At 38.4% G+C, this 13768-nt stretch overlaps 2 protein-coding genes across 4 annotated transcripts in view; one reads left to right on the forward strand and one right to left on the reverse strand.

Moving 5' to 3' along the window:
* heph (polypyrimidine tract-binding protein 1 heph) overlaps positions 1 to 13768 on the forward strand; it is a 248599-nt gene that overhangs the window by 38654 nt on the left and 196177 nt on the right. The window lies entirely within an intron of this gene.
* Positions 11327 to 11902, reverse strand: LOC122418818 (probable nucleoredoxin 1-2). The gene is made up of 2 exons (XM_043432927.1): positions 11643 to 11902; positions 11327 to 11567 (listed from the first exon to the last, which is right to left on the reverse strand). The coding sequence occupies exons 1-2, from the start codon at positions 11900 to 11902 to the stop codon at positions 11327 to 11329; spliced, it is 501 nt and encodes a 166-aa protein (XP_043288862.1).

Genomic DNA, 13768 nt, shown 5'->3' on the forward strand with positions numbered 1-13768 from the left:
TATACTGAGTGTGTTTTTAAAACGCGAGGGCGAGTACCGCCCGTGAAGCTTTGGCCCTGTGACATCCACAGGGGCTTAATAATTTACAGCGACAAGATACACGGGGACGTTATTGGTCCATAAAGAAGTCGCGCTAACGCGTCCTCGCCCTCCGTACATTGAGCGTTCCTCCCCTCCGCCCTTTCGAATCTTTCCGACTCGCACTCTCGCTTGTAAGAGCACACACTCGATTTTGAGGCTGGTTTTTCTCTTACGTTTTTATTTTTTGAAGCTTCTTACCTGGGGTGCTTGATTTTTTCGGTCGAATCTCCGATTCCCTTTTGTTCGCAGTTATAGCCCAAATCTTCTGATGTGAAAGGTAATAAAAATGGACGATTGATATTTTTTTCTCTTGCAAACTCGAGTTGTTAAAATTTCAAAATGCTCTATCGATTTTGTTTCTTTTCTTCATTGAACGAACCACGTAGCAGAGCAGCCTGGATGTCCTACCGATTAATTTTCCATTCAATGTATTTCATTTTTCATATTTTTTCCAACATTCTATTGCATCACTTCCATTTTTCTATTAATGGGAGGCTCTGCTTTAAAAAGTCAAAAAAATCGATTGTTTTCTTTTCGGTGTAGTTTCAAGGATATATTTCGAAAGTATACAAAAACATTTTTTTAATGTGAGAAATACTAATTTGTACATGGTTTATGGGCAAAGTCTGATTGCCGAAGTTTCTCAGCTGCGTACAATGTGGAGATCGTAATTATTGTCTGCAACAATTTTTTTTCCATTTTCATATATTCTCCTTTTATATGAACCTGTGAAAACCCGAAACAAGTACGAAATTCTATGTTTACGGCGCGTTGAAGTGATATTCTTCTTCTTTAGAAGCGTTTTTTTTTCAAACTCGCTAAAAATATAGAATTTCGCAATTTTTTCGGGTTTTTATAGGTTCATATGGAAGGAAAATATATGAAAATGGAAAAAAGATTTGGAATTTTCGTTGCGGATAATAATTACGATCTCCACATTGTACACAGCTGAGAAATTTGGACAATCAGACTTTGCGCATAAACCGTGTACAAATTAGTATTTTTCACATTAAAAAAATATTCTTATACTCTTAAAATATCCTCGAAGCTATAACCGAAAAGTTTGCTATGGTGAGTTATTTCCGCTATCCAAAAACATTCCCGAAAACAATAAATTTTTTTGACTTTTAAAAGCAGGACCCCCCCTTAAATCGAATCATTTCGAATAAGATGCTCGATAAACTGCTGTTTTTCGAATCTTTCCCAGCAGTTATAGTAGGCCGTATTTTCGATATTATTCGCTTTCCGCGAATACACAATTTTGGCTGCTGAAGTATATTTTTCATTTATTAATTCCGAGGGCTTCTTTTGAGCCACGTTGCTGCACGGTCGTGGTCAATTCCGGGACGCATAAAGCAGGAGAGCTCGCAGAGGCTGGAAATTCGTTGGAAAATTTTGCAATTGATACGGAACTAATTCACTGCATGCGAAGTCATTTTTCCCAAATTTCTGCAACTTGTAGCTGCGCTGCATTAACAAATTGAGAATGCACAGGTCGTTCGATCGTTGAGAGTTTTTTTCACTAGATCAGACGTCAATCTGCACGAGAAAAAAGAACAAAATCGGTAACAAAAGTACTCGGTTGTTAAACAATATTGTTGATAATTGTCTGAGAAGAACTCGGCACAAAAAAAAATGAAGCTCGAAACTTTTGTTCGTGGATGAAGAAGAAAGGGGAGACTTAACCTCAACCGACAAGACCGATAAGCGTGTTATAGGGATTAGTACGTCGAGAGAGATGTTGCGCGAGGGAGATTTGAAACCGCACAGGAAAACTGAGAGCCATGCAGCCCCCTTTTGCAGTAGACGAACGAAGCTAATATATTTCTGAATTATTTCTGTTCTGAGCTTTTCCCGAGAAATGGGGATTGCTCTGTACATAGGAGAGTGAAAAACAAGAGGAAATGAAGAGAGAGTAGCAACGGTATCATGTGTACTCTGAAGAAAAACGATAGAACGTAAGGTCGCGAGCTTAGACCGTTTGCGAAGTCGAGGGGATGAGTTTTACGCCGTTTTCTTAGACAGTGCACCAACACATCTGTACATACAGAAGAAGATACAAGCGAAAAAAACAATCACATAAAATCCTCTGACTTTGCACTATAGTTTAGCGGATAAGATAGAAAGAAAGAAAGAGTAAGAAAGATTTGAAGGAAAAGCAATGGGAGAAATAATTTCGCATTTTCTTGAGTGCATCCTCTCGCATTCGCATTTGTATATTTGAGCTTTTTTTTTCTCTTCTTCCATTCTCATCTCCAATCATTTTTTAATGCTATTCTCGAGCTCTCTTTTACTTTCGAACGCCACGCGTATTCCCACTTCGCTTCACTCATTTATATTGATCATCTCGTAATTAATGCACCAGTCGATTTGCAGAACTTTCTTGGCTCCTAATCACTCGCTTCGTCTTGATGAAGCGCTCTCGTATCCGCACTTTTGTTAGACTTTTTCATAGCCATCTCGCGATTACTCTTCATTTCTCACGGTTTGTTCCAACGTCTGCTGCGTTACATCGGTAGCCTCACTTTTCCTCCTGTCTACCCAACGCATGTGTCACCCTGACATTTAAGGAGTCCCTCCAGAGGAGATGAGAGACAAGAAGACGATCCTTTAAATGTCCAGTGATTGTGAGAATACGAACGATTCTTACAATGGCTTCAATGCCCATTCGCCGCCCCAAAGAGCTTCGAAAATCGAATTTTTCATGGAGCTGCAATTACTCTTAATTACGCCACCCTTGTCCTTCAATGACAGTGCGCACGTCGAGGTTACCGGACTATCCATTCGCTCAGATTTATGTCCGGGTGCTGGGTGCGTGTCTGCTGGTCCGAGTACGATGTGGTTTCGTGATTTCTGTAAAAGCTCCGAAATAATGAATTCGTCCGAGCGTTACCGAGCCTCTTGTATTATTCTTGGCTGCATATTTAATTCAGGAAATAATGCTTTATCTGTACGATATTTTCTCGTTAAAAGTTCTTTTTACGACGTTGGTTGAAATCTCGTGAAATATTGTTGCCCCCCGCCCACACTATTTCTGTTTTATTCATTGCTTTAGTTTGACAGTTATTCAATTATAACACTCGCGCCGTGTTCTTTGAACATTTGAGATATAAATGGAACGGTAGATCTGGAAAAAGATCTTGCGAGAACGATAATATTTCAAAGTCCCGATTCAGTGATATTTATTTGCATGAAACAAAAGGAGTCGAGTTTTTTATTTAGTTTTATTTTACTCTTGATAGGCATTAATATTGCTGCTCGGTTTTAATGTGAGTGAAAAATTGATTAACTCGATACACAGGAAAGCGATCGAAGGTCTCGTAGCTTCGACGTTTTCACCGCGTTCGATTCCGCTTTAAGGCCGAACAACCGATAGAAAAGTTGGACAATTTAACTGTGTGAAAGCTTTAGCGAATAATTAAATGTCAACGAGAAACGAAAATGTTTGATTTTTCCAATCAACGCGTTCATTCACTGGCAGCTCGAATCGCTCCAAATCCAATTGCAACCGATCATTAATTGAGTTCATTCACCAACGATGTAATTCTAAAATGCTCCGGTTTCGGGATACCAACTTCTGATCGCAAACACCCCACACGTCACGAACGTGTCGATATTTCAAATCTCGTTTTTCGTCTTTTTTTTTTGTTAAACGTCTCTTTCGGAATGCATCGCGTTATAAATCAGATCCGTGTGACCCGATCGAGATCCGTCATGAAACCGCCGGCCGGCCAGTCCAGTTTCATTCAACTCTTTTTCGTTAAATGACACGAGAGGATCGATCGAAATAAGTAACATTAAAGGGCTGAATTCGTCGGTGATGCCGTTTGTCGTCTATTTTTTTCGCAAGCTCTCAACACTTGTCATCAAATCACAGTCACGTTTTTACACATTGATAGCCTCAATTAGTCATCAGGACCGAAGATGTAACTGAAAAAAAAAAAAAATGGAAAAATTGGACGTTAACGTTTTGCAGGATGCAAACGCCAATTACTCCGGTAATATTATACTGTTTTAACTTCTAATGAATTAAACTTTTCTCCTCGCTGTGCACATCTCCGTCGAGCAAATGAAGCAGCATGACCAAATAATAAACGACACGAGTGAAAAGCGAGAGAGGGAGGAGTTAAAGGATCCCGTACATCGATTCGCCAATTTGTTGTTTTATTATTCGCACAGATAGTCACGTTGTCATTGTTCCGGAATAATTGCACGAGGAGGTGTGGGAAATAAAACCGACGAACGAGAATATGCGCGGAGTGCGTGTGAGAGCGAAGCGTTCCCCGCGAGTATATTTCTCTCCCTATTTCTCTCCAACGAGTTAAAAATAACATTCGATCGCGAGGTTTCGTCCGTTCATGTTTTTCTTTTTCTCTCTTTCATTTTATTTTTTTCAACTCGTCGTCGTGCAATTCACTCAACAATGTAATTGATTTGTTATCTATTAAATAAACAGAGTGTGTTCCTGTTTTCCCGCATATACAAGTCCATTAAAAAGCGTATTTTGTGTCACGGCTGTTATTACGTTCGAGGTATCTGACACTTAATCCTCTGCTTTTTCACCAATGAATTTTACGAATAGATAATACGAATCGATTTGCAGTTTTAAGCACCAAGTTCGTTCAATGCTTTGTTTTTTACCATTTCTTTCTGCCTCGAATGGAAAAATAAGACTGCATTTTATGCTCCTTTTAAATTTTCTGTTGTTCCCATTACCGAAAACGAAGGAAAACGTTGAATTCAGAATTTTTGAGACTTCAAATAGGAAAATGAAAACATTTCTTCTCGTTCTTCGTGCTGAACACTTTTCTCATACTCCAGAGACCATTAAACATTGTTTATCAAAAGTTTTTTTTACCTGAGCCTGTTCCTCTCAAAGCTGTTATTAAGAGTATGAATCAGTCGACTAACCTCACTTGGAATTTTCGAAATCGAAATTCTTTGACACACAGTTTGATCGATTTAAAAAAGGCTCTGTCAACCTACGCAGAACGATGGCAAAAATCGACTGACAGAGCCTTTTTTTAATCGGTCAAACTGTGTCAAAGAATTTCGATTTCGAAATTTGCAACTAGCTCTCTTTCTCACTCATGGTTGCGATATACCGACTGATCCATCCTCTTAATGTGGTATCGATACGAATGTCTTCATTATCAATGTACATGCATCGTTGAAAATCTTCACAAAGGAAACGTTATAATGAGGTTTTTCGCGGAGAATTCTTTTTTAATCTTGTTTGATCGGATGTTGAGTTCGGTATCGTCACACGGAGAAAATTAAATTAATTCGAAGAGCAGTAACAAGAATTGTTCCATCCACCATAATAAAAAAAAAACCAAAAGACTCAAAAGTCTTCTCTATAAGCATAGTAAAAAATGTTTTCAGTCACTTGAAATGTTTATATTGTCAAGCATGCTCGGGCAAGCCTAAAAAAAAAAAAACTATTTGTATGGCAAAATGTCACACGTGTATATGTCATAGAATTTACTATGCTGACAATGAAAATTTGTGATTTACAAAACTTTTCCACTAATCGGTAAGTGCTAGTCTGACGTGATGAATAACACTCGAAAACAAAACGAAATGTAGTTCTCACGTGCATCACTTTTTGCTATCCACATGAAGTTGTTTAGAATTGAAGGAACGAAAAATTGGAAAATTTAAAAAATACTGTGCTGTTTGTGATCGGTAGCTGCATGAATACTTATAAAATTCTTGAAAAATGATCTCACTATACAAAACGAATCCATTTTCTTCTTTTAGGATAGAAGAAAATTCAGAATTACGAAAAAGGCTCGGACGTTTTTGTGTGTCTTTTATGATCGACGAAAAGAGAAAAGACAGGAAAAGTTATTACGACGATGTCGAAGATTTATTAGTAGAAAAAAGTATCGATTGGATAACGGTCTTGAAAAATCTCTTTTTTTGTGGACTCCTCCATCGGGATGACGGCCGAAGCCAGTGTCGCCAAAGACGTTTTTTTTTTCGTCCGGGCAAATTTGTATGAAAATTGCAACAAATTTGTTTTTAGTCTTGTTACACAAGTATATACAGGTGAATTTGTTCGGTTTGCAATTTAAGCAGTTCGATTTTAGTTTCCGGGGGGGTATCGGGGGTGATGGATTGCCTGTTCGAAGCGCTGGCAGTCTGGAAAAGAATGGCCAATTCACTAGTCGAGAATCTCACTTGGTGGTGCACTAAGGTTAGTGCAATTTCGCCATTCCCGGTTTTTCGTACCTCTTTCTTCGTCGACTTATCCTGCATAAGGCATGAGAACGTGAATAATAGCCACTTTAAAGTAGCCTTTTTCATGATTTCCACCCGATAGATTCTCTTTGTAAGGTGAATCTTGATCGATCCAGATTTACTCAATGGAATTTTCGAAACCACAATTATCATGCGCGCGTGATGTTTCCACGCGTATATTACGTCCATAGCGCGTAAGCGCACTGCAGTAATTATGAATAATCACCATGAAAACGGAGCTCGGTCTCCCGTTTTTTCCAGGCAATCGTAGTTTGCTTTTTTCTCAATCATCCTATAAATCAAGTTTACCAGAGCGGCAGAGAGTCTAATGAAATAAATAACGGCTCCGCATGGACGTGGATTTTTACTCCGTGTGTGCAAGAAGCGTAAACACTTATTTATCGAATCGCGCTGTTTCTTTTCAACTTTATCATTCGTTTTAGCCAAAATTCAAGATTTCCTACAAGATCTTTCACGCGTCGAACTCGATCCTTCTTTTTCGTTATTTTCCCGAAGCACTTACCGTTAGTCTTGGTCCGTTGAAAGCTCTGATTGCTTCAACGTACCTCTCGAATTCGTAGCCATTATTGTTCAGTCTTGATGTCGACTTGTACGTCTTTTCGCCCCTTTTTTATCCATTTTCTCAGTCTCAACGTCCGTTTTCAACAGCTCTCGTAGCACACGGAGAAAGGAATCGTTATTTTTTCACTACTTTATCCTCGTCAATGCTAGTTACCCTTCAACACCCTACACAACTCCCAACATACTTTTCACTTGGCTTCTCTCTTTTCTACTCGCTCGTTCTCCGTCTCGTACCCTTTTCAAAGCTTCTCTTCCTTTGGGCTTCAAGCTTTCTTATCTTTTCGTCCAAATTTATTTTCCTAAGACATCGTGTACTGTCTACCGATCGAATCATTCCGAGGTACCTTTTTAATTAAACAAAATCATGGAAACTTTCATCTCAACGTCTCGATACCATGCAATGTTAACAGAGTCACAGACGTTAGTTTTTTTCGATTACGTTCTCGTTAATGTGCACAAATTTTTTCTTAATTCTAATAATTTATAGAATTTATAATTCTCGTTTAATTTTAATACTTAAAATAATTATAATATTAATATATAATGAATTAAAAATTATTTAAAAAAATCAATTTAATTAAATTCTATTTCTTTATTTATAAATATTTTATTTAACAATTGTATAGGAATATATCCTCATATTTTTACTAAATCAAGACATTTAATTTTCTCTATTAGTTATTTTTTGCCTTTATGACTTGCATTAATATCATTTTTATGAAGAATAATAAATAGAAACTTAGCTTTTGCCCATGCAATCCCTCCAGGTACACTTTTTATTTTTATATTTATCGTAATAATTGAAACAATTGGAAATATTATTCGTCCAATAACTTTATCTATTCGTCTAAGTGCAATAAATCGTCCAAATGTGCAATTAATAAATAAATGTGATCGACCTGTGACATTTTCATCTTCAATTATTGTGTTTTTTATCTCCTCGTAGTAGTGAAAATATCATTTCTCTTCTTTCCTACTCTGTCCCCTATTTTTCCTTGGCAAAATAGTACCGTAGACACCTCCGACTCGACGATGTGGAATGGCTTTTTCAGCCTTGAGATATTCTTTACGAGCGGTACTACATCACAGCCAATAATTCGACGCCACCTCACAAATATCATTCATCGCGTTCAACTCCGTTTCAATCTCAATTTTAGGAGCGTATCGTCACTTTGCGTTAATCCGGGATTTGGAAAATAATGATTAGAGTATAAACGCCCTCGATATGTAGCGGATTGGAAAAACCATAAAAAGAAAGACTAAAAAACGTTTAAAAAGTCAACAAAATGCCAATTTCATATTTTCCTGTATTAGAACTCTCGATTTTTTCATTTTCATTTATTCTGTCAAAATATTCTACGATATTAACCATATTGAATGTTACAGTACGCGTTTTCGTTTGAGAATTCATCAATTAAGAGTTTCGTTTCATACCCCAATTTACGAGTCGATATTTCAATCATTACAAAATACATTTGGCATTCGATATTCTACACAACCGAAGTGGAAAAACTGTGTTTGTATCATTGAAATGTCGATCGAGCCAGGGTCACGTGTGTTAGCCCGTTCATGTAACCATCCATCGAAGCATTAGTTCAATTGAAAGGATCAGTGCGAATGATCGAATTACAGTTTATATTTCGATCGAGGTGGACGGAGTTTTGATGCTCACAATATTCCATGAGTTTTCGTTTTTCTCTGTGGAGCTTCAATGCATTGATTATTCGTTGTTTCAACATGAGGCATTATTTGAAAGTGTTTTGTTATCCGCCACTCTTTCGCGTCCATGATTCTCATAAGTCTGTACCGTTATTATAATTATTTCGGAAAATGCCAATTTTGCAGAATTTAAGAGTAGAAAATGTATTTCCACCTTTTTTTTAACGAACTTTGCTCCTTCCAAAAATCAGTAGTGTTTTTTTTGCCCCTGTATACAACGGTGTCGCAGCTCTTGTTATCAACGTTACTCCATGACATCTCGACCCTCCGGTCTTTCGTCTTGCTTTTCCGAAGCCACATATAAGCCTGGATGAGTGAACCGTGAACAAGCTTTTGGTTCGGCTAATTCGAGGTCAGACTTAGTCCACGTAGACCGATCACTCCCCCGATAATGCACCCTCTGGGCCAATCTTTCCTCCGATTTTTCGGAGCAGCGTAGACGCTAACACAGCGCTTGAAAACGTGCTCGTATGGCATGTTACGCGTCGTACATTGTTATATTATTTATTTTCGACAAAAATCCATGCCACTCGTCTTCTACGAAAAATGGCAAATTATTTATTGGTTTTCGTCAAATCGATTCTGATTGCGAGCGACACAGTCTAGTTTTTTCCAAAATTTATCTGTCCATTGTGAGCTTCGTTTCAAAAGTATTCATCGCTTTATAACCGCATAGACATTTTCTGTGTATACGCGTTTACAACAGCCTTGGGAAGGATTCGTTCTCGGGAATTGCCATCGCCCAGTCTTCATCAATTGTCAATGTTGAAAAGGTTTCTTCCGTCTCTTGTACCGCTCGACGTAAATTCTTGATCGAATTTATTTGATAAAGTCGCCATTGATAGAGTGACCGGAGAATGTCTACGGATATACGACCGGATGCGACACTCAAAGATAATTTCAAAGTGTGTATTCACAGTGATCCGTGACATCATGACAGAAAGTAACGAAATTTACTCTCAAACTTGAAAAAAATCGAAAAATTCGAAAAACACAGAAAAAAGTCTCAAGGATCATCGAGAAAATGGTGAAAAATTTCTAAAATCAAAATCTGTGCTCAAACAAACGAGATAATTTATCTCGAAATTATTTCCGTCATAAATGACTCGATTTCCACTTTTTGTGTCGTGAGCACAAAACCGTACCTCGTTTACATACAGATAATTTTCACCAAACGTACGAAAACTTAGGATTACGATGACTCAGTTGACCCGAGTCGACGTAACTTGTTTCTTGCAATGATATAACGCAGTTGGTGATATCTATGATAGGAGAAAAGCGACGGTGGACGACATGTTCCGACGATCTGAAAAGATTTTGCAAAGATAACGAGCGCGTCGGAGAGAAGGGGGAAGCCTCGACATCCAACCGGGAGGTAAAGCTTTCGTTATTGTTATGATTATCATCATTAGAGAATTCTTATTCTCAACCTAGCAATTGAGCTATCCACCCTCTCTCTACGTACTTCATCGTTGTCGGCGTCGTCGTTCCCGACGACGTCGTCGTCTCCGTTGATGCATCTCTTTTCCGTATAAATAAAATAATCGTCCGCAATGCCTTTTGTTCGTGTACAGAATGAAGGGCGTTCCTCTTAGACGTTTACAGACTTGCTGGATAGTGTCATTTACAGGAGTGTACTCGACAACGGTAACCAGACCAATATCTTCGTCTCGTTGGCTCAAATTCTTCGCTCAACATTTTTCGACCCGTCGAGACTGCGACAATGCTCGCAGTCACGCGGTTTACTAACAAAAATACTTTTTTTTTTTTTTTTCGTATTTATAATTTAGATCAAGACAAACGTCCCATTCAAAAAATCAAATTGGGATCTAACATGAGGGCGACGCCTATTCGATATGACGCAGAAAACTCACAGTGATGACGTATGAACATTTCTTATCTGTCACATTCATTTTCTGTCAAAATGTTTATAAATTTAGAAAATACTTGTGATCGAGCGGGTACAAATTCTGTTCAACGTAATTTTGTAGTAGGAGAACGCGTGTTAGATGCAAACCATATAATAAAATGTGGTTCAAACTCTTGTAAAATAATGCAGTTAAATTTTTTTTTCCTTGGTGGTGCACGTGACGAGTATTTTGCAGGGTGCATTTTTACAGCTTATACAAATTTTTCTGCAATTAATTAAAATCCACTGAAGAACAGGTATTAACTGACTTGTCTTATTCCTTCTTCTTCTGTTTTCACCCCGGGCCACCAGATGCCATGGATCCCAATTTTCGAGGAAATCATTAGATGAAATTTAATAAGAAAATAAATGAAAGCAAATTTCTCGTTTGGAGCAAATGGTTTTCTGAAGCTACTGAAATTCTTAGGGAACTTTACAGTCTTTCACATAAATCATTCGGTCACGTTGAAGAATTTGGAAGCAAAATTTTGTTTAAAATCCACAGTTCTACCGGGTTGTTCGAGATTCGAAATTCTTACTGAATTTGACGATGAAAATTCCCATTTACTCAACAGGTAACGGCCAACTTTTACGTCGCACTTGAGCATTTCTATTTCTTAATTAAAGGAATCCTTGTAAAGCTACTGAAACTTGTACCCTTGTTATTACTTTCCATTGATAGAGACTTATATTAATTGCAAACTGAAACAACAATGAGCCCTCGTACTTAGTTTATTTTAAGCAAAACACACTTTCATAAAGCGAGCTTTTGTGCTTACAAGATCGCATTCAGGTGTTGTCATTACTATCCGGTACAATATGCGACTGTGCACGCTGCTCGGGTTTCTGCAGATCAGCGAAATATTCGGGGAACCATTCCTTCAAAGGGTTTTCCAAATGCTCCACATCCCGACGACCATTTTTAGTTATAACTTTTCCATCTTTACTAAGGACTATCAAGGTGGGGATGGAAACAATGTGAAACTTTTTTCTCATCGCTTTGGCCAACGAACCAACCGGTACGGCGTACCTAATCGGTGTGAAATTTCACTGTTAAACGGTTCCATTTGATCGATCGTATTGATTATAGAATAAACTCGTTTACCATGGACCGTGATGAACGGAAAAGTGTCTGGTCATTTCCTCGTTGTCGTGATCCGATGGCACAAAAATGACTTCGAGAAGGATGTCGTGTGTCTTTGCGTTCTCGTAAATTTCCTTCAGTCTTGGCAAAAGTGTTTGACAAGGCGGGCTCCACGAGGCAGAATAGTAGAGAATAACATATCGAACGTCGCGAACAACTTCGGCCGCTACGACTGCTTCCTCTTTCTGATTCATCAGGAATTTACCGATGAGTAAATCCATGATATTTCTCTGTTGTTCCAAAACGTACAGTCATAATTAAGAGCACGCGGATGATGCGAACGTTATTGTAGGACCTAAATTAATCATAATTGGAATGTGTCGTGACGAAAACGAATTTAACGCTCTTTCACTTTTCTCGGATCGTCGAACATTCGTCATAAAACAACGTGGAGCTATTCGGTCATATGTGATAGCACCAGAATGGATTCTCCCCTAAAGCGTAACAATGCGTCGAGGCTTTGGCGTGCAAGTGCCATTTATTACGTATGCAATGATTGAACTCGAAAATCCGTATCAAACTTGCCAGGAATTTGTAATTTAACGCTCTAAAGGAGAGAAAAAAGTGCACCGGTATCCTCGCTACGCAGCGTGTGGTACACGCTGGGATTTTCCGCTGGGTGTAAATTAAGGGCATTACGGAGTGCTTGCCAATTTTTGCGGGAAGTAAGGAATTCGGTAATTAGACCGATATTTTTTTCCCATCGCTCGGTATTGTCGTCCTTCAATTTTTTTTCTATTGTTCGTATCAATCGACTCTCATCAGTGCGAGCTCGCGGTTAGATGTTGGAAATATTCAAATATTTGTGCTCGATTCTCATTCGCGTGAATTGTGAATCACATTTTTGAATAATTCATTGAACAAGAGAAACAAATTGACGAATCTTTTTTGTATTCAGAGAAAATTACCCGGAGAGAATTAAATTTGAAAAATTACCGTCCAGGAACGATAGCACGGTGACGAGCTGCAATTCATTATATTATTATGGGAAAGAAATTGAATTTTCCTATAAAAAAAATAATATTCATTGTTCACAGTAGGAACTTTTAACCGGAGTATTTAGCAAATTTTGACGTCACGGTGAATTTTACCGCGCTGCACTGTCAAAATTTCCATACGAATGTTCATGCTAGGACGTGACTGCAGAGTTTAATATTATAAAACCGAAAATTGCGCAAAATATTAAAAATTTGACGTTACTGGAATAAATGTTTTTCGTTAACTCTTCGTCCCCGCAGTCGAATATATATCCGGTAAATTTAACAGTGAATTTCACGCTAAATAATTGAATTCACTCCATGCGATGACTACAAAAATGTCTTGTAACGTTCGTGCACGAAAATGTTTTCTAAATAGAACAATGAACCCCGAAATTCGTTCTATGCTCGATGTATCTTCGTTGAGAGGTTATCGATTTTGGTCGAGGAGTAAATTTCAAGATGTTTCTCTGATGTCGGTCCCTCAAAATGAAGTTATATAAGAAGAATATTCGAAATGCACGTATGAAATGAGGTTCGACAGGATGGATGTTTCGTTGAGATGAAGATTCGCTTTGGTAGATAGAACCGTGCGAATCCTTAATTCGGTAAACACGAGGAAGATTGGTATATCAGCAAACTCGGGTATATTCTCACTTGTTCGTCTCTATCCTTGGCGAAAACCCCTCCCCAACGGGTTCAGCTTCCTTTTACACGTTTATAGGAAACTCGAAAGTTCCCTTTACCCTTGATGATAGAGAGGCTAGGCGCAGCGGTGCCCGCTTCGTGTCTGCTTTCCCTTATCGAAATTCTTAATTAGAAAATTTTAATTATGTTTTGAGCCTGTACAGAAATAACAGGATAGTGGGAGTTTGCCAGGAGGAGGGTAACTTCATGGAGTATGAGAGGGTGAATGAGGGCTGGAAAGTAAGAAGATGCATCAGATCGAGGTGCGGCCATAAAGAGACCGGGGAACGAAGAAGAGAGAACGAGCAAGATATTCAAACACAGAGAGAAAGTGAAAGAGAGAAAGAACGGCAAGATCTGGAGCCCGGGCAATGAGGCTACACTCAACCTCTTTTCCCATCTTCTTTCTCGATACATCCAGCA

The sequence above is a fragment of the Venturia canescens genome, chromosome 1 (assembly GCF_019457755.1).
Source record: "Venturia canescens isolate UGA chromosome 1, ASM1945775v1, whole genome shotgun sequence".
In the NCBI taxonomy this organism is placed as follows: Eukaryota; Metazoa; Arthropoda; class Insecta; order Hymenoptera; family Ichneumonidae; genus Venturia; species Venturia canescens.